The sequence below is a fragment of the Kryptolebias marmoratus genome, linkage group LG14 (genome assembly GCF_001649575.2).
Source record: "Kryptolebias marmoratus isolate JLee-2015 linkage group LG14, ASM164957v2, whole genome shotgun sequence".
Lineage (NCBI taxonomy): Eukaryota > Metazoa > Chordata > Actinopteri > Cyprinodontiformes > Rivulidae > Kryptolebias > Kryptolebias marmoratus.
The window spans coordinates 11,340,199-11,362,233 of NC_051443.1; the positions used below are offsets into that span (position 1 = coordinate 11,340,199).

The window sequence follows — 22,035 nt, forward strand, 5'->3', positions numbered from 1 at the left end:
AGAGAGAGAGAGAGAGAGAGAGAGAGAGAGAGAGAGAGAGAGAAAGAGAGAGAGAGAGAGAGATTTGTTAATTCACAGGGAATTTTCACATTAATCAATAATAAATTTGTTTTGGTGTCCATGGATCACCATCTCAACTGAATCACGCTATATTTCAATTTCAAGAAAAGACAGCATCACTAAGAAAAGTTGTTTTTATGTAGTAACCAGTGAGCAACATGTGTTAGCATTCAGACAAAACTCTTCTTTAAAGTTGTAATTATAAAGGCAAGTCAAAGTTGAACTATTTTATGCACATACTACAACTTGACTTCATGATAAGATTCAAAGGCCCACTTCACGCAGGATGTTGACCCTGCTTCGCTCTCCATGAGCTACAGCGTTAGAACATGGCTGGACTGTGATAAATTTGAAAAAGCCTTCTATAGAGTGAAGTCAACCCTGACACTCTTAGTACTCGTCTAATAGGTCTTTCCTGCTATTTTATGCGTTCCCCCATGACACTCTCCAGCATCTTCACCATGCTCTACACAGCCACCCTTGGATAACTCTTTCAGATCAGATACTTTGCTACTCATCCAAGGTTGGTTATTCAATTCAAACAAAAAAATTGCAGATTTCCAAGCTTTAAAACTGTAGTGAGTCTCTCAGACTGTCAGAATGCAGCTAGGAGTATCATGTGTGTGCTAGGTTATCTCCATAACTGTGCCACTATCACAGTCACAGCCTAGACATGAAACTAGAGAAGCCAGGCTTCAAGATCTTGATGACTGACCACAACGGTACACGTGGGCCCAACATCATGGAAAGATTGGTACTACTGTCACCATGATCCATCCAGGATTTTGACACTCTGCCACCGTGATGATAAACCACATCAACTTTGTTAAGGAAGTTTGGTGCATGCTCAAAACCACTGTGAACCTATCAAGCTTTATCATCGTAGTCTAAAGACCTTGCCAAAACCCTGCAAAGACGATTAACGTTCCAACTGATCCTACTTCGTAGCAGTGTTGTCATCTAGTGTGAATGAGGCCTACGTAGTCCACACAGGAATGGCGTTTTGTGATTAAGTAAAAGTGTTTTATCATTTCAGCCATGTGTCCACATGGAACGGACATATCAGGAGCCCTGAACAAATATTTTTTTGAGAATGAGTTCCAGATTGAAAAAAAATCTTGAAACACCATCTTTGCATTTCAGTGTAGAGAGCCAAAACAAAACCTTCTGAAAACAATGATGTCTTAGCCCCACCTTCAATCTAACCTATACCCCAAGTGCATCAGAAATAAGAACAACAACATCTCCAGCATTTTAAACAAGTGGTGCGGTGTTTACGGAGATATTTTCAGATTTGGCAAACCAGTTGTTTCAGTGTGGACAAGGTCATAGTTAACTGAACTGTCTGCAGTCATTTACAAACATTTGGGTCATTTTTATATAAAGAAACATCACAAAGGAGACCCAAAACTTCTGCGCAGGTATAATAATACAACAAGTAAGAACAGGAAACCATTTTCAGTGTCTTAAATCTATTTTAGTTGCTTTAAGATACCTAAAATTTTGTTAAAATATGTGACGGAACAAGGTGATGGCTCCTTACCAGCTTCTTTGAAAAATATTTCAGAAAACAAAAAAGAAAAAACAAAAAAGTAATAATTTTTTTCACTTTGATGAATTGAAATGTTGCCTTTAAACAATTCGACATGAACTTTAAATTGCAAATGTCCGAAAGGTTAAAAAGAACAGCTTTCCTCTGTGCTTTCTGTTGAGTCCAGTTTGCTGTCGACTGACTTTCTGTTATTACTTACTTTCTTCACTGAAATTCTTTATTGGATCTTTCATCTCACATTGGACATCCTGCAGTTCTCCTTGCACTATCTTTCTGTCTAACAAGGCCTCCTCTTGTTTTGATTGGGATAAAGTGGTCAGTCTCGAGGCAGAAATGGGCTGGCAGAGTTAGGCAGGCTGGAGCTGAAGAGGGGAGCCTTGGTGTGACGGCCTGTGGGGAAACGGCAGGCTAATCAGTCACAGAGAGATCTCATTAGGCTTGTCAACCATTGGGTAGTGGGTGCAGGTGGCCTGGTCTCCACAACAAGCCTGCTCAAGTTTGCTTTTTTTGCTCTACTTTTGTTTTCCGCTCCCACTTGGCCAGGAAGCAAGTTCCCCATAATCCTTTTCATCCCACTTGGCACCTCCTTCACACTGTTTGGTTGCAATTCCAGTCTTCTTATGTGTTGTCGTAATTGTTCTTCTCAGCCGCCTCAAACTTCCTCCATGTATCCCACCCTGGAAGCTCCTTCCTTCCCTAAGGAAGGATTTAATTGCCTTTGTTTTCCACAGCTTGTTTTAAGTTAAGCAAAAAAAAAAAAAAGACAAACTCTTCAAGAGAAATGAAGAGTCCAACTTGAAATGGACTTGTTATGCAGTAGCATCATCTTCTGTTTATGCTCGACCGACCATGTTTCAGTCTGTTAGCTCAAAACAGTCCCGTAGAGCCTCTGGGAATGCATTCGTACAGGCGCTGTAATAATGAGCAGCTACCTGTTGGCTGAAAAAAAAAGCACATACGAAAGCACTTATGTGGCAAATTTTCAAAAACATGAAGAAACACTTACATACAAAGTTGTTATTTTGCTACGAGGGGGAGCTGTGTTCTCTTCGGTGCGAGATGATTACAGCATGAGCAAGAGACCGTCCAGATACCTCGATGAGGAAGCGGCTGATTGATGAATGTTGTGTACTGTGGAAACCTGCTGTTTCAGCTCGAGGTTGTAATGAAGGCTGCGCGCTGTAGCTGCTTGTCAAGATCCCCACTGTGATTCTTGTCAGTTTTGGCAGGCATCAGTATTCTTACATTACTGTTTGTAGTCGTTACTAACTGATCTCGACAGGGGACAGGTCAGTCTTGTTGAAACTGGTGTCTGGAAAATGCAGAGACACCCAATTCAATCTGCATCAAGTACCTGGGAAGAGAAGTCTGTTCCTAGTATGAAAACATTAATTAACTTGTATCTGGATCAGTTTAGAAACTGTAAATTTAGCAGCTGTAGGAGTAATTTTTGAAGGGATTTGCAGTACTTAAATACCAGTTTCAGTATACTTTGAGTCACTGAGATGTAAATTAAGTTTAGAACTGATTAATTTTATTGCTAGAGTCTGAGCCTAAATGGTATTGAACATCAAATGTTTTTCAAAAGAAAAAACACACTTTTGAAAAAAAAAAAACTACTTAAATTCGGATTCTATAAGTAATTAACATGCACATCTTTACCCTGATGACACCACCAAAAGGTGGACAATAATGTTTTTTCCTGCGTGCGTAAGTGCATTTGTCTCAACTATTTATAAACTACCAAACAGATTTTAATGAAACTTTCAGAAAATAATCACTGAATGTACACCTACAACTCATTAATGTTTGAAGTCAATCCATTTCAAGATAGCCCCCACAGCTAATAAACCCTAGCAAACACAAAAATGACTATAACTCTAACTTAAGATGCCTTAGTTTTAGAACTCTGGTATAAAAGATGGCGGGTGATATGCATTCCTTCAAGGAGTGCTAGGCTTTTTATTTTTTGTGTGTCTAACAAGATTGTTTGTAGCTGTGCATATATTATTAGCATATATTCTCAGTATTACAAGATGACAAAGAACAGTTTTGGCTTTTCAGAAACATTCTGTAACCAATAAGGCCAAGTCGTCTTCTTTTTTGTATCTTCTATGAGTCTTTCAGCCATGAAGTTGTCACTTTCTTGATCTAGTAATGATCAACTTCCATCGAAGCAGCAACAACAGTGCTCTTTCTCCTCTTGCTTCTAAAGGGACGTGTCGTGTTCTTCAGCTGCTAATGCACCATTAAGGAATTGTGCTGAAAACCACTTCCAGCTGATTCAGAGAGATAGTTTTGATCCCACTTTTTGGAGAATCGGGAAGAAGTCCCCATGGGGGAGAGTCCAGCTAACTGCTACTCAAAAAGAATCTGTCTCAAACAGATATCCTCTTATCTTCCTAAAAAACAGAGTCACTGAAGTCACTTTCATGGTCGCTCAGTTTTACTGACTGTAGCTGTTGTTTTGGGATTAGATTATCAGAACCGAGTGACAGCTGATTGTTATTCTGTTACTGCATTTTTCATTCTTTTCTAATTTACTTGACAATATTTAGTCAACTCAAACTTACTACAGTTAAATAAATTATAACTAAGACTAAATTACATTTTAGTCACAAACTGCAGGCTAAGTCCACAGGCAGAGACAGGTGATGAAACACAAGCTCTTTAATAAAATTAAGGAATGAAAAAGGCACCCGCTGACGGATAAAGACTAAAAGATGCTGACAACAAGGACCTGGCAAAGTGTAACTGAAAACCAAGGAGCATGTGTTCTTAGGACAGCAATTACAAATTGGCTGCAGATAAACTGATTACAAAGAAAAAACAGGCGTCCATACAGAGCACGTTCAACAATATGCCCCATTTTTTAAAGACTTTTAGCTCAACTGTTTCCTAACATTGAAGACCAAGCTTAGTGGTGCTACAAAGCTGGTTATCAATGCCATAAGTCAATCCAGAGTTTCAGATCCTGGATCTGTGCACGGTCATGCAAATATAGTAAATTATTAATCTTACCAATACCTCTGCTAAGTTACAAGAACAGGTTTCTTCTGGTCCTTATTGTCTTGTTGATTGAAATAATTTGCTGCAGGTTCTACCTTTTGTCATCCATGAAAGAACATTCTTTTCATTCCTCGTTTTTTCAAATGCAGTACCAATTTTCTTTCGCTTATTTTTTTTGCATTAACTGAGGAATGAATGAAAACAAGATATTTTATAATTCAGAGGTAAGTAACAAAATAATCCATGAAAACACATACTAAACTTCAATTATGTCTCAATGATACTTTTCAGTGAAAAAAACTCACTGAGCTACTAATCCGGCTTCGTGGTACAGCTGTGTCAAGACATTTCATCGAAAGTCCTAGAGGGTTGTACTCTAACAAAACAAAACATGAAGCACGGTACAAAACAGAGAAATAACGACAACTCAAGACTACAAAATATGCATACGGAAAATAAGATCACTAACCAAACAAGAGACACAAACTATAATCTATGACAGCCTCATGTAATTGTTTTAAACTTTAGTTACTCCATTAGAAGTCAAGATGTCAGTTTGTGGTTGTGAGACATTTGTTTTTGCACAGACCTTTAATAGTCTGCACAACATTCGGCTCAGAAGTCTCAGGAAGCTCCTCCCTCCTCCTATAGCGTTAAAACAGGTTTCTTCCTGTCGGCTTCTCAACTCTCCTGTCCTTGTTTTGCTGGAACAGCTGTAAAGATGACAGTATTTTCTAACAGCCTCAGACAGCTGCTCCTCATCAGAGCAGTGGAAACAAAACAAATCCATTGAAACCCATTGGCTTTTCCGCATAAACACGCCCACAACTTCCGACCAATCACACAACAGTTGGCGTAAACCCCTGTGAGAAAAGGTTTGTCCAGGGCCTTGAGTCGCCGGATGAAGCAGCTATGAGAAGAAAATGATGCAATTTTTGTCACACAACCTTATGGAAGCATGACATTATAACTCTACCTACTGCAGGTGAGATACTGACTCTTTATAACTACTCCACAGAAACTCACTGCAACTAGACAAACTATCTTGCTGATTTTTTTTTAACATAATGGTAGTTTTTAAATAAATATATATATATATATATATATATATATATATATATATATATATATATATATATATATNTTTTTTTTTTTTTTTTTTTTTTTTTTTTTTTAAATATGTGTCTGCAGAAACAAAGCCACCATGATATATTTAGAGTTTGGTTCCTGGGTGTAATTCTGTCAAGCAGCAGCATAAAAAGTTCAGTTAATGGTCTTTGAACCAAGAAGAGCAGATCCTTTTGCCATCGGTGCATCCAGTCCCTCAAAGGGGATTCAAACTTGTGGCTTTCTGTCAGCTCCAATATTTTCTTGCTTCTCTGTGGTGTCTTTCACTAATAATGACTTTTCCCATTGCACCTAGAGCGCCTCAGCTAAAGGAATCAGTCGTCTCTCCCTCTGAAGTGGTGTGGAGCTTGAAGGAGCATCTCGCCACACATCTCCACAGCTGACTTCACATGTGTCTGTTAAAATGCACTGTTTAATTAAAGCCATTTCTCTGTTTGCCTCATTTTTTGGTGTCTCACGCACACACACACACACACACACACACACACACACACACACACACACACACACACGCACACACACAAACAAAACAAACAAAAAAAAAACATTTTTGCATTTTTTTGATTCACAGCAATCAGATGCAACACAGGGATTAAAATTAATCACATTTCAGAAATGGAAATATGTGTTTCTGGGTGTTTTGATAAAAGCATGCAGAAGCATAAATAAACATGAGCATAATAAACACACACACACACACACCTCTTGAGTGACTGCATCTGCATTCATAGATGGTAAATATGATAACCTGTTAAGTGGTTTTGTGTTCCCACCTGATGCAGAGATCATTTTAGAATCCGTTGGAGGAGAAATATATGGAAGCTTAGGGATTCATGCTGTGGGAATTGATGAGAGAAGGAGGTGAATGCTTTTTAAAAGGTAGCAAACACTCCTCTCTCTCTCTCTCTCTCCCTCGCTCATGTTCTCTCCGTTCACTTTCTCTTCCATTGAAACGAGTGGGTGGGACAGTTTTATTGCCTTGTTTGTAGCTGTGTGCAAATCTGCAGCATAGAAGCATAATATCGATGTCAAAGGGGAATGAGAAAAACAAAACTCAACCCTTTGTTTACAGTCGAGGGGTAATGTTTTATTAAGTTAGCAATGATCAGTCCACTGACTTATCTGCCAAAAGAAGTCTGTAAGAAAACTGCAAGTACAGTGAGTTGCATCACTATTCAGCCCCCCCAACCCTCTCATCTAAAGTCAATACTTTGTGGAGCCACTTTCTGCAGCAGTTACAGCATCGTCTCCTCAGGTACATTTCCATGAGTTTGATCCATCTAGCTCCTAGACCTTTTTTTTTTTTTGCCACTTTTTCATAGCAAGACTTGCTTATGAATGACTATTTTTTAAAAAGATACCAGAGATTCTTAGCTGGGTTGAGGTTTGTGCATTGATTGGACCATTCCTGGATATTTCACTTCTTCTTTTTCAACTACTTCTTTTTCAACACTGTTCCTTTAACAGTGTGTTTAAGGTCCCGTAGTTTCCCCAGTCCCTGCAGATGAAAACCCCATCCCCACAACATGATGCTGCCACTACCATGCTTCACTGTGGGGATGGAGCTCTCAGCATGATGGGAGGTGTTAGGTTTGTACCAGACATGGTGTGTTGTTGGCCAAAAAGTTTAATTTTACCCTCATCTGACACATTCTTCCACATGTTTGGGGAGTCGCCAACATGTCTTTTGGCAAAGTCAAAACAGTGCTTTTTATTATTCTCATTATTTATTTGTTGTTGGTTTTTTTTACTTGAACCAATTGCTTTTCTTGGCCACTCTTCCATTAAGCCCAGCTCTGTGCAGCTTATAATGGAAGTTACTGCTGACTGTATCAGATCAAGACATAAAAATTCACCCTGCTTTCAAATCTTTTTTTTTTTATTTGCCAATTAAGGGAAAAGTTGCTTTAATTTAGTTTAAATAAAAATTATCATATTCAGTTCAGGCTCACATAGTTAAATGATTAGTATGTTTCGAGATGAAAATATTTTTACCTCACACTAACTTAAATGCCTGTGTACAGGATCTTTTTGCTTGTAAACTTCTTTTTCTAGTTCTTTTATCTCTCTTTGGGGTGCTTGTGTTTCTGCTTGTGCGTCCAGCATTGGGTGTTTTTTCTTCTTCTTCTTTTTTCTTTATTTTTTTGTTTTTTTCCTCCTGATGATCGCCTCTCATCCTCTGCAGAACGGGCTTAATTACTGTCTGGCTCTCTGCACTCTGCTTGGTGCTGATTAAAAGGGACACTGACACTCCATAGGGAAAGCACGATTGGGAGTTTGTTCACTTTCATGCACACTCTGCTTATCGCTGTCTGACCAGCTCCATTACCATGGCTTTGAGGCCCTGTTTGTAATTGCCTCTCTTTATTACCATGCCTACATGTCAGGCCAGGAAACAAGAACCCCGCCACATCAAGAGAGTGTGTGTCGCAAGACAGGGGCATACACGCAAAACCACACACACACACACATATACATATATGCAAATGGGAAGACTCAGGCCATATACTAAGGTCTGTTGTTATAAAAGAAATTTTAACAGCCAAGTCAGATGTGCACAGGATTCAAGTGACACTTTCAGTAACAGCTGTAATGGATTTGACTTTCTATGTATAGCTAAAAAATTTACCACTTAGTTTGTGCGCCGAATGTGTCATAAAAGTGCTAAAGAGTGGCAGCCTTCCTTAAGGAGTGACTGCTCACAGTCTACCTTTCAGTCACATTTTATTAAAGACACCCTGGTGTTATATTTAAAGTGGAGGAAAAAAAAAGAAAAATTGCTGAAAGAAATCTGAAATTGGCCTATTTAACATTTCTAGGTGCTAAATTAGGCCGCTTTCACGCTATATTACAACCCTGACGCAAACTTCAGCTGGCTGGGCTTTGCGGGATCTTAGCAGAATCTTTAGGCTTCTTTTAGGTCATAGATGCATCTTGTGTGTTGAAAACGCAATGAGCATTACGCACGCTGTGAAATCTAACAAGTTGTTTCAGCTTTAGAACCTGAGTGACCAGCCACGACATCAGACATTAGCTTAACTTGGACATTATGCCTCTTTTTTCATACTCTGACAGAAGTCACGGCTGATAAGGTTCTACTAATAACTATTTGCCAAAAATAGCTAGACTATTCCTTTAATGATCACAGACGTCTGAAAAGGACGTGACATAATTGCGTCAGTGTGATTCAAGTCCTTTGAGTCAAAGTGTAGGGTTTAAAGAAGCACACAAAACTCAGGAGCTCGTAACACAGCTGATAATTTTAATTAAAATAATTTGCATTTTTGTTAAACCCCACTTCTGTTATCATTATTATTATTATTGTTTGTCAGGATTTTGTAAATCCAGAGTTACACTGTGTTATCTTCCCTATGAGTCTTTCCTCTAACTGTTTACAAGGAATAAGTCAGTGATTTTTTTCTTTTTCTTTTTCTGCTGTACAAAATTAGCTTCGTGGAGCTGACACAGCACCTGTCATCAAGGTAGAAAAAAAAAATTCAAGACCCTCGAAGTAAAACAGGAAGATGTCAGCTGTGCTGCCTGACTTTGCAGAGCATCCTTCAGCAGATGGCAAAGCTCAGTGATCAAGACCCTGAATATATGTTGAAGTCAGCACATTTACATTTTTTTTTCCTTTCCACTCTGTGTCTCTACCAGTTGGGCTTTATTTAGAATCTAAAATGGAAAAAAAAAAGACACTCCCATGAATGGCGGTGAATTTCTTGTCAATGTGGCCAATGAAGTCGCTTTGAAAACACTCGAGTAGCTAATAAATCTGTTGTGCTGTTGTTTTTACTGTTAACATGCAAAAATGCTGGTGTTTACTCACAGCTGGTGGGTGTGCTGCACTGGTATATTGTAAATGATGTTACCCGTCTCCTTATTTTACAGGTTTCATGAATACGAGAAGAGATTCAAGCCTCCTCTCTCCGCCGCTGAGTTCCAGCTTCTCCTTTCTAACGTGACAGCTCTGAAAATCAGCAACTCTGGAGGACACAACTGTAAGTGTGCATTTGTGTTTGTTATTGTGCAAAGACATCTTGTTTACATAGGTACCACAGTAGGTTTCGTCTCTAACGGCTTGTTATTTTAAGGATGCTTGCTCTTAAAGGGACAGCTCAAACCATTTGAAGTGGGGTTCTGTGGAGAGGTTATGAGCAAGGATATAATATCTTACCTGTCGTAGAAGGCTCTTTGAATGCCCTCAATTTGGAGAAATAGAGTTTAATTCTGTTGAGCTAATAGCTAGTTAGACCAAGGCCATAGTGGACTATTGGTGTCTTAAGAAACATAAATAAAACAAAACAAAACAAAAAAAAATTCTAGGATCAAAATTTCATAGTGGTTCACTATTTTAGAAGCCAGTAAATTTCCAAAGTTCAGATCCAGCCCATGCATTAAAATGTATTGGTATGATGCAATGAAATATAGTACATCTTTGCTACTCTTATAACAGTGGTGTGGCTCCTTTAAGAGTGCGCACAGAGAGAGAGAGAGTGCACGGTGTGAGCGAGTCTGTACCCGTATGCTTGGTGTGAGAATCAGAGCACATGTATTAGAAAAGGTTGAATTTTAAGCAGTGAATGTACAGTGTAGGCTGCGGTAACAGCAACAACTGCTGCAACTCTTCAAGCCACAAGCCGTCTGAGTCTGTTTTGCTTCCTTCTGTGTAAAAAAAAAAAAGGTGGGTTAGCCACGAAGCAGGATGCAGCTTCGGCCTCTGTCAGCATCCTAAGCAGAAATTAGGGCAGCGGAGAAGGAGTTGTCATATCGCTGTGACATTATCTAAATGTGCCAAGAAAAGAAAGGTAGACTTAGAAAGCCAAGTTTTCAAAGATGAACGGGGACGGAGAAATAAGCCTTTCTTTTCTCCTCACCACGTTTGGGTCCGCGTGTCTGTGTGAGTTTGCATTCTCAGCAATAAATGTGGCAACAAAGCTCACATCTCAACGGCTTGACAAATGAACTGTTGCTCCATCCGACAACATGTTTTGTGCCAAGGTTAAAGCAGCTCATTGGAAACAGACAGTGCCATTTCTCACTCTAGGTTATTCTCTTGGGGCATCTGTAACTTCTACCTCCAGCCATTTCCATGGTTCAGTGTCCTGTTGCCTTCGAGTTGAGTTTATTTAATGTTTATTCTCGTGTGAAAATCAGCGTATATTGTTTTGTTGACATATGGAAAGTAATTAACTATAAATTGTAACAACTTATGAAACTACCGAGCACATTAAGCTTCACTGTCAAGAGTTAGACCGGCTTAATTTCACAAGCAAGCACTTGTAGGCAAATCCCACCATTTCTTTTTCAGTTTTTTCAGACCTCTGACCTCATCTGGAAATCAGATTTGAACTTTGAAACTTTTACACAATCACCCATTTCACATTGAACATTTATACCAGCAAAAAATATTATAATATTACCAAACTGCTTTGGTTTTGGTTCCACTCGGACTAGTCATTAGCTTGTCAGTTTGGTCAGAATCCAACCCTGTTTCTCCAACAGGTAAGATGTTTGTTTTTCATAACCCTTTCACAAAACTTCATTTTAGGAGATCTGAACTATTGCTTTAGGCTCTTTTTTTGCTTTTCTTTTGGTTTTATTTTCTTTTATTTTATTTTTTGGTCTTTATTTTTATGGTCTGTTTCAGTGAGTGAAACTTAAAGCATCACATTTATTGATTTGCTTCACAAACAGAGCATTATATTTTAAAAAAAAACAAAAAAACATTGTTGCTCATTATTCATTTCTGTGGGGAGAAAGAAATTTAAGGAAATTACTTTCACATGCCCATGAGGAGGATTCTAAAGGTTTTTCATTATTAGTATAATGTGTTGTTTTTATGTTTTTGTCATTTTATGGCAACAAAAAATGTTAAAAAAGCCACCAAATATAGTTTTTTTTTTTTTAAACATTGACAGCATTTGTGCTCACAGTTCAGCATCCAGTCAAATGTTCTGTATCTGGCTAAGCCAAAAAAGAAAAAAAAAACTATTTATACTTCCAGGTATGTCTAAGTACTTCTTGACTTCCATTTCCTTTTTTTCAAGTCCTTCCTCTTACTTCTCCCCTCCTTTCTGTCTGATAGTTTGCATTGTAAGGAACAAGCAGGATCTGAGAGGCTTTACGGCAGATTAGAGCGCAGAGAAGAGAGAACAGCTGGCTGAAATTACCGGTTCTCTCACACTTGCTTGCACCATTTTAATTAGTTTCTCGGTGGAGGCGCCGCAACGCCCACTCTGGTGTAGTTCTTACAAAAACACCGACACAGAAGTTTGTGCGCAAACAAACAGAGGCACGGTCATACATATTCCATCAAAACTGATTTTTTTTTTGTTGTTGTTGTTTTTTTGTTCCCACCCACATAAACGAGTCATAGAGACGGCTTCTCCTGCACATAACGGAGGAGAAGCTCACTTAACGATTTCTCTTTGCTCTCAAACTCATTTTTAACAACAACAAACCTCTAAAAATAACCTGCCGTCAAGACTTTTATCACCCGCCGCCAAAGCCAAAAGGATGATGTTTGTGCCCATGTCTAGGTTTATCTGTACGTGTTTGTTTGAATCATTACCAAACCATCTCAGGGACCAAATTTTAATGAAACTCTCTGAATGAAATCATTGATTAAACGTTTACAACTAATTGACATTTGGAGTCAACCCAAGTCAAAATGGCCACTACAGCTAAGTGAACTTGGCAAACACAAAAATGGCTATAATGTATCCCATCGTACAGATACTGAGCTACGATTTGGTGAAGTAGTAGCTGAGAGTCATCCATAACATTTCACAAGATCTTTGCTTAAAATTTAAAGCCAATTGTGTCTGTCTGTTAGCAAAATATCCTATGAACCATTAAGCAGAATTTAATGAGACTCTTAGAAAGTCATAGGTGAATGACCACCTACAGCTGATTAGCTTTTAGAGTCAAACCCAATTCAAGTTAGCTGCCACAGCCAACTGTGCTAAGAAAACACAATCATATCTGTAACTCAGTCAATTGTACAGATATGGAGCTAAAATTTGGTGTGGTAGCGGCTGAGCACTATTTCTGGCACATATTCTAAGCACTTCACATTGTGCAACATTTCTGCTTAAAACTGACATTAACTCTTGGTGTCAACCTTGTCTGTCTGTTAGCAAAATATCTCATGAACCACTGGACAGATTTTAATGAAAGTCTCAGAAAATAATTGGCTGAACCTCTGCAACGGATAAACTTTTGGAGTCGCCAAAATTAAAGATGGCCACCACAGCTGTTCAACTTCAGCCAATACAAAAATGTCAATAACTCAGTTTTACAAATATTGATCTAAAACTTGGCGTGGTAGTAGCCGGCAGTCTTCACAACCCATATTTCAGCACAAAACACATCTTATGGGATTTCGCAACAGTGCACAAGGTCATTTACAAGGTTTGACCAAAATAGTTATAACATCAATCTTCCTCTACATAAGATGATTTTAGTTTAAAACTCTGGCATCAATGGTGGTGGGGTGATAGCATTCCTTCAAAAAATGCTAGGCTTTACCTTTTTTTAAATTCCTCTCTCTGCACCACAAAGTATGTCCAATAACAGAACTATCCCATTTTAATGTCCCCTCGTTTTCTCTGCCGCTGTCATTGAGCCCCTAATAGAGTGCACGGCCATACTGAACGTTTATGAGAAATCAATGATTTAATGGTTTAATGTAAAGGTGCATTAACACTCGGCCAGGCTGCAGCGAGCCCCATGTAAAAATCGCCGACTGCTCTGACAAGGTTTCTCAGGAAAAAGAAAAAAAAAACGAGTTGATGGAGAGAACCACACAGCGGGACTCCAAATCAAATGCTTTTAATTAGCACAAATATAGGCTTTTGCATGAGGAAACTGTTTTAAAGGCGCACGTCTCCCACCCGAAGGAGCTGAGAGACATCAGGAGCAGGCGGGGAGTAAAGGGTAGGGGCTCAAACCCATCAAGGTGAGGGGAGAGGACAGGCTCGCGCGCTGATTATGTCTCTGAGGTGCAAATGCGGCGAGTTTCATCAGCGTTAAAGGAACGACTGGATCACGACTTGCGGGAAGCCCGGGGTTCATCCTCTGCTTTGGTTTTTCTTCCTCACCTCTCACTGCGCCTTCCCACTCTGATCATCATGCAGGAGCCTATCCACACTTGTTATCCGTCTATCCAGCCGTCTAGTTATCCAGTTAATCATGTCTGGAGTGAGAGCAGACGTCGCAACAGACGCACAAGAAGAAAAAAAAAGGAGCAGGAGTGTGGCTGCTGCTCACAGACTAAAGGGTGTGAGGGATTGGGTTCAGGATGGCCTGCCCCCCATCACTATTCATGAGAGGAGCAAGGGATCCTGAAACCCCACTGGAACTGCATGTTTGACATCCCTCCACGGGGTCTCTTGTCTCCTTTTTTTCACATTTTGCTCTGCTGGAGTGCTTTTTTTTTTTCTTCTTCTTCTATTTTTTTTATTTTTCATTTCCTATATCAAAGAGTGCCTGAATGATTTCATTTATATGTATACACTGCTCATCTCATATAAAAAATAAATAAAAGAGAAAACTAAAACAAAACAATGATAAAAGCCTAGGGTTCCTTGAAGCAATGCAGATTGGCTGCCACCTTTGAAGCCAGAGTTTCAAACTCAGACTGGCTTGTGTTGAGAAATGAGCTGCATCTGTTTCGGTTAAAACTTTGAAAATAGAGTTATGCATGACCTCGCATGAGCTGTTAAAGTTTGAAGTACATGTTGTGAGTGACTGTCAGCTACTACCACACCAAATCTTAGCTTAGTATCTGTAAAAGTAACTGAGTTAAAGCCATTTTTTTGTGTTGGCTTGGTTGATTAGTTGTGGCGTCCATCTTTGGTTAGGTTGACACCAGAAGTTAATGACCTGTAGGTGTGCATTCATACTTTCTAAGAGGTTCATTAAAATCCATGCAGTGGTTCTTGAGATACTTCTCTAATGCTACAGACCAGATGTGGCCAATCCTGGTCCTCGAGGGCCACTCTCCTGCATGTTTTACTTGTTTCTCTGCTCCAACACACCTGATTTGAATCAATGGGTGATTAACAAGCTTCTGCAGAACATGAAGAGCTGATTTAACCACTGAATCAGGTGTGTTGGAGCAGAGAAACAAGGAAAACATACAGAATAGTGGCCCTCGAGGACCACGATTGGCCACCTCTGCTATAGACTAATGCACTCACACACAGATGAGGGCAAAAACATTATTTCCTTCGGTGGCGGGCAAGAAATATTTCTCCTGACCGGTGCATGCGTACTTTTGATGAGTAAACCCATCCCACCTTTCTCCTCCTTGCCCTCCAGACACATCACAGCTTGCTGCGGTAACCCTGACCTCAGCTTCCGTCTCCTCCGGTCCAGCCGGTCCTCCTGCCCCGTGGGTGGAAGCTTGTTCGTGTCCTCAGGGCTTTGCAGGCGAGTTCTGCGAGCGATGCGCCCCTGGATTCACCCGAGAAGACCCCAGCAGAGGACCCTTCTCAACGTGCGTGCCCTGCAACTGCCACCATCATGGGACCTGTCATCCAGAAACAGGTAACGAGTGAAACTGGGCTAATGTAAGTGGCGTGGTTAACAAGTTTCAAATAGCCCGGAGTTACATTTTTAGCTAGAATTGGCCAGATTTAGAAGGAGAGTGAAGCTGGAGAGTTACACTTAAAACCCGAGCAGACAAAAATGTGCCCAATCAGAATGGGAACGTAATATCTACTTAACTGCATAATTATTTTTGGAAGGATTAAAGTCAGTCTGATCAGATGATGTTAATGCAGCTAATGAAACTACAATGACTCCATAATGAGACTTTATTGGAGCCAAAGATGTTTTGGAGCCAGCTCTTAGCACTCATTAAAGGTAACTGAAGGTCAATTCTGGATGTTTTGTTTCTATTTTTAGTACTTCTTAAGAAACCCTGCAGTCCAACTTGTTTAAAAAAAGATTTTCAAAGTAAAATAAACTACAGAAGTAAGTCATGTTAAAAATAGTTACTGATGTTATTGTTGGTTCAGAAATTACAGAAAATAAATGTGACATTCATCTAGTGGAGACATGTGATACATATGTGGTTGTGCATACTGTGATTATTTGGAACCAGAAACGATATCAACTGGTGGCCCGCAGGCCATTTCTGGCTCGTGGGGGATCTCTTCTGGGCCGAGGTAGGAGGTAGGGGTTTGTTAAATAGGATATAAAGTGAATATAAGTTTTTATAGGTTATCATTTTCACGTAATGTAATTGTAAAATAATTATAATATGTGACTTTTATATTTTGCGTCAAAACGAAATGAGCCCAGTCTTACTGTTATTTCCTACTTGTGGTCTTTTTATTATTAGAAAAAGTAAAACTCATCTCAGACAACAAATTTACGTGGCAGATTTTATGTTGCTTAAATCTGACAGAATCTTTTTAAATGACCAACTCGTGCTTTAGCGTTGCTACTTCTGTTGCATAAGAGGGATTTTTTTTTTTTTTTTTTTAAGCTGTCACAAATATATCGGCCGTGTGCCTCTAATCCATCTGTTATCCTCCTCTTATTCATCTGTCCAGGTAATTTTCTGGCACAAAAACAACTTGGTTTAAAAATTAGTGATTTTTAATTGAAAATGTGTAGTCAAAAAATATAGCGAAACTAAAAAGTTACAATAATTTATGTTTTAACTGCTCAGCGTACGCAGCTTGTTCATCTTTGCATTTGACATTTTAATCTGTTAGTTTTTTAGTTTCTTGTGATTTATTTTACTTTATTATCTGCTTTGAGTTACATAATAATTATCAAGGTTTCCATACAAACTCTGATAATTACCACCTTTATCTGCAATGCTATATTTAGAATTGTGTGCTTTGTAATTTATTTATTTCAAAAACATTCTACTACAGTTCTATAACATTTTTTGCTTGACCTAGTTTTAAGTTTGTCAACATTCCAAGGAGATAAAACTTTAGATCTAATAGGGTTAGTCATCACTCCAAAATAGTAGGACTTTAGTACATTGATGGATGCAGTGTGACATCATACACTCAGTTTATTCCTGTGAAGGTTTAAAAGAGTGAAATAATGCTAATGAAGGAACAATGTATTTAACAAGTGCCATTGCCCTTTTATGCTCATCCTCAGTGACTTCACATCTCGGATTTGGTGGTTATCGCTACCTTTTCTCTTTACAGTTCATGTCTTGAACTAATAAATCTAAAAAATGCCAGGAAGCCATGATGACATTGGTGCCACTACACTGACAACTAATCAACAACATTTCTGTTTCAATGATTCTTGCTGGAGTAGCAAAGCTTAGGAAAGCCTAAAATATTGAATTCATAAATCAAGTGCAGAACCTTTTATATTTAAAGGCAAACTCCATCAGTTTCACAGTATATGATGCTGTCAGTAGTTATGAGTAGGGTTCAACGACCTGTCAAAACAGCTGAATAATGTCAACTGAGGATGGCAGTTAAAATTTATGATATACTTTAATGCAACTTCAGTATTTCTGCTTTGGCGTGGACACTTCAAATGTGTCACAGAAAGCATGAATTAGAGAGGTGGAGCTTGAAGGCTACGTGTCCGAGGGAATGATTTGTCTGCAAGCTCTGGTGTACCATTTCGCTACAAAAACACAAAAAGGGAAGTGACCAGCATTTGCCCTTGTCACGTAATACTTTCGATCCAGACCTGAGACACCTTCTACTTGCATTGGTGTAGTGCCTGAAATGAAAAGTTGATCCACCACTGTTATGTCTCCAAGCCATCAACAGGTGGTAGTCACAGAGCTGATTTAGCTGGTAAGTGTGAAGTGTGGAGTGGTTTCCTGGTTCTTCAAAGCCAGCTTCATGTGTGTAAGTGCATACATTTGCAAGACTAATACACTTTGATTGCTAATGCATTCCTCCCATGCATTAAAATGCACAAAATGCATTTTGTCCGTTAACTGTGCTTTTAACCCTCATGCAATGAACAGCAACAACACGCACGTCTTTTCAGTGGTGCATTTTTCAAGATTTCATTATAGGTGCTTTTTATGAATAAACAGAATTCTGCACATTTTGGAGCTTTGCTGTTTAGGAAGTAAAAGTCAGTGTTGTGAAAATTTACAGCATTACCCTCTGCCTTTTTTCGTGATTTGCCACTTGAATTCCCCAACTTTATATTGCACCCTTACCGTGGGTTTTTGAGAGGGAAAACTAAATCAGATTTTACTCTGTGTTACTTAAGGGATCATCAGAAGTTGTTAAAATAACATTTTCTGTCACTGTGCCTTTGAGAGAGAGCACTGGGTACATGGAAAAAAGCAGCCTGTTTTACTAATGCATTTTTCTGTCTTTCTAAAACTGACAGTCAGTCATTGCTACTTCAAGGAAATGTAGCCCAGTCATCCCTTAGGAGCACTTGTAAGCTATCACTCAAAGTGAGAACTTGGTGGCTGTACTGGTACAGCAACAATGTCATTCCACACAACTAATCTCTATAATAAAGACACTAAAAATCTGGATTTAATGTCCCTGACATATTTATGGGAGATATTATCAGCCCCTGCAGATTTCTTTCAGATTCACACCCTAAATGCAATGTCCCGTAAATGACAGAGGTAAAACAACAGCTGGTGGCTATGTACACAACCTCGTTGCAGTTTTTTATGCGTGTGCATCTGGGAGTGTGTCCTATACGCACCCTTTCTTTTTTTTTTCTCCTCATGTCTTTTCTTCACTTTATTACTCTCATGGCTTTAAACAACTCCCTCCATCTCACTTCAGCAGACAACTGGCCTATGTGAGGTCCCACCCTCTAGCTTTTATCTTTCCTCAATCTCCCACTTCCTCTCGCCGCCATCTCCCCCCCTTCTGCCCTTCTGCTTAAAGTCTCAGAGATCTGACCCAGTTAAGAGATGTGGCTGAGTCTGTGGGTCTTTTTCTTGTGGCCTTGTGTGTAGTTTTGTATAACTGTGGTTGTGTGTGACTGAGGTCCGGAAGTGAATCTGGTATGACTGCCTGCCTGCTTCTCCCCTAATTAGACTTGTTAACCGCCTCTTGGCTAATGATGTCTAATTTGCTTGCAGATTTCTTGCGTCTCTTATGTCTCTTCTCAATCTGAATGTCTCCTTTTTCCTTCTTCCACAAACAGACACGCACACTTGTTCTCTGTGCGTTTTCTTGTTCACCAGACTCCCTACAGTTGGCCTCTTGCTGTCTTGTACTTCCTTTTTCCCACACCTGTTCTCCCTAGCCACCTTGACTTTGTATTTTGCGGCCTTGACTCCCCTCTGCGCGGAGTTCTCTCGAGTTTCCAAATCCTTTACGCCTTTCTGTCTTTGAAAAGTGTATTTCCTTTCTATTGCCTTTCTTTCTCAATCAGTTTTGCTCATTTTTTTTAAAGTGTCAGGCAGCAATTATACTGGTCCTTTTTCATGGGACATTACAGCTACAATCTGTTCAAAGGTTGTAACCTAACCAAAGCCTTTCATTCAAGCATCAGTATTGGGCTATCACATCAATTAACTGGCTAACGGCTAAATGTTGTTCTGATAATGGGCAAATGTCACAACTCTGATTTGGGGAAAAGAAGATAATCAAATCAGATGGGTGGAATTACTGCTTTAGATCTAAACTAAATCTCTCAGCAATGTTTTCAACATGGTAGAAATGTTCAGGCTTGTTTCAGTTGTGTACTTTCCACCTCCATACTGAAAAAAAACAATCAGATGCAAGATTGAGGAGTATGGTGGAAAGAATTTCAGTTCAGCAAACCATTCCCCAACTGTGCTGGAGAGTTGTTAACATCTGCTCTGACTAAACATTTCTGGTGTCCAGGGCTCAAGTTTTTTATAAAGTCACACATTTTAAAGCAACCTATAATCTGATATTGCCCTCAGGTTAGTCAGGTGTGCCATGTGTGGTATAGCGTGATCACAGATCACTAAAGATGGCATCACAGAAACGTTGTCAAACTTTGACTGATTAAAAAAAGCAAAGTTTAGAAGTTGAGTCAAACCCATCAGTTCATGACCAGCACACCACGTGTAAGATGTTATTGTCCAAGTTGTTGTTGAACGTATTCTTTTACTCACACATGTGGAAAAACAATTTGCAAGAGTGAATGTACAACAGAACTCAGGTGAGAGGAAACTGCTTCAAGACCTAAAAGATAAATCACTTATTAAGTGATCAGAACATGCTGTAACTGATTAATCTACAAGTTGTTGTTTTTTTTTAATGTAATGCCTAAAAATACAGTGCAGAGCAGCAATAATTTTTAGTAAAGACATTCAACTTTTGCATATTTCCCTTGTGCTTCCATTGTGCATTGAGATACATGGCTAGAATGAAATAATATGAAAAACATTGCCTCTTTACGTACAGATCTGATACCCTACATAGTGTGATCTCCAGCAAGGTTGCCACAGATTTATTGGTCAAGACAAAAACATTCTGTATTCTGAATATAGCAACATTAGGCCATCACATATACAGAATAATAACAGAAGTTACATAACAGTGACTCAACAATAACAACGATATAAACGTCCTATCTGCACTGCCATAGTGTTGTGGTGTACTTTTGGCTCTTATATGCATAATAGGCATTTCCATTGCTTGTTTTTCTTGTCTGTCTCATTAGAGCTGCATATCAGTTTGCATATTACTTTGTGTTTGTGATATATACTGCATAAATACAACATTGTTCATGATGTCACAACACATCACAAGACCTAACTTTCCACAAAATACGCTTCAGTTCCTCACATTTTGACCCACATAAAGAGAATTTCAAACTGCACCAACATGCGATGCAAAACAATATGACAGAAGCATTACAACAGGGAGTTGGCATTTTAGGAAGAGTGAGATAAGGGCTGTGAAATCTGTTCATTTTGCACAATAAAATATAAAAGAAAAGTTTAAAAAGAGATGAGAGTTTTCCACGTGGGCTGAACAAAAACTGCTTTTATTGTAAAGCTGAAAGAAAAACTGTCACTCATCAGCAATTCTGAAGAAATCTTTTCAGACCTCACGTTATTTTCAGCATCTTGTACATTCCACAAGCGCCATGCGGGTGACAAATGAGTGTTGAATATGGAACGTGGTGTCCTCTGAGTCATGGATCAAACAAACCCTGTGTCCTTTAGAGTCTCGTGTTGAACAGCATAAGCTCCCTATCAGGAAAAAAAAAATGAAGCCAGTTAAAATGAAGCCAGTTAAAATTAACCCGTCTTTGTGAAATGGGTGATTATGAAGGCATGTCATATTTTTGACAGCCTGCTGGTTTTCCATATAGATTTATGGGAACCTTGTGCAGTTTGTTTACTTATTTTTAAAAATCTCATAAGTTCAGGTCAAGGGGAACTATCAAAGAAAGTTGATTAGATGCACTGTTCATCATTTGTCACCAGGCGGGTGGACCAACCTGCTGTTTCTTCTATCAGAATCCTAATTGCTGTATAATTACCTAACGACTTGTATCATCCTGCAGGGTGTGCCCACAGACAAAAACTGGGAAGGAGTTTATTCACCGGCTGCCGAGGGAAGCTGCAGCCAATGGTGCTTCATAATCATGATTTATTAACACTCTCTGGGTCGTGTCGATCCTATTTGCTGTAGCGTAACACAACACATTGGAAATGTTAATATTTGCAGTGGAACAAGCAAATTACGATCCCTGCTGAGCTTCAGGGCTGTGGGGTGGATGAAGTCAAACATATGTCCTTTAGATTAAAAAAAAAAAAAATGGCACATTCGATGCATAACCACAATTCTGGGCATGTGTTTAATTTTAGCTCAAACTGGACAGCATGTACGCCATGGTAATTGCATCTAACCAATCCAGGAAACAAGGCGGAGGCCATAATTCATAAATTCAAGGGTGGGTGTGGGATAACGGGAGAGCTGATTGTAATGTATAGATAGAACAGAGACACTCAATTTTCTCTGCAGCCTATCCTGCAGGAGAGTGCTCATTAATCACTTAAACAAATGAAACACATGATGCTCTCGACACTCTGCTGGATATTGAGCGTTAGGCTGCTGTATTAGAGCTTTGTTAGGCATGGTGCGCCGTATTTAGACACAAATAACCCCCTTAAGATGTTATTGTTCTCTGAGACAGAGAATAAAAGCTGCCTCTTCCACCTGATGTAAATTTAGGAATACTCTTAAAAGGGCACTCTTCAAAATTCAAAGGGAGCAACATTTAACTGCCGGAAAAGCTGCAAACTTTGGACTGCAGTCTTACGTGAAGTTAATGTCTCGTGGTCTTATTTTTCTGAAGGGTGGGGGTGG

At 39.2% G+C, this 22,035-nt stretch overlaps 1 protein-coding gene across 1 annotated transcript in view; it reads left to right on the forward strand.

Moving 5' to 3' along the window:
- The window catches only part of lamc3 (laminin, gamma 3), a 141,336-nt gene that overhangs the window by 87,160 nt on the left and 32,141 nt on the right, over positions 1-22,035 (forward strand). Inside the window, exons 11-12 of the mRNA XM_017407944.3 lie at positions 9,641-9,750; positions 15,077-15,304. Of these exons, the coding sequence (XP_017263433.1) occupies positions 9,641-9,750; positions 15,077-15,304 (338 nt within the window). The remainder of the gene's footprint in view (positions 1-9,640; positions 9,751-15,076; positions 15,305-22,035) is intronic.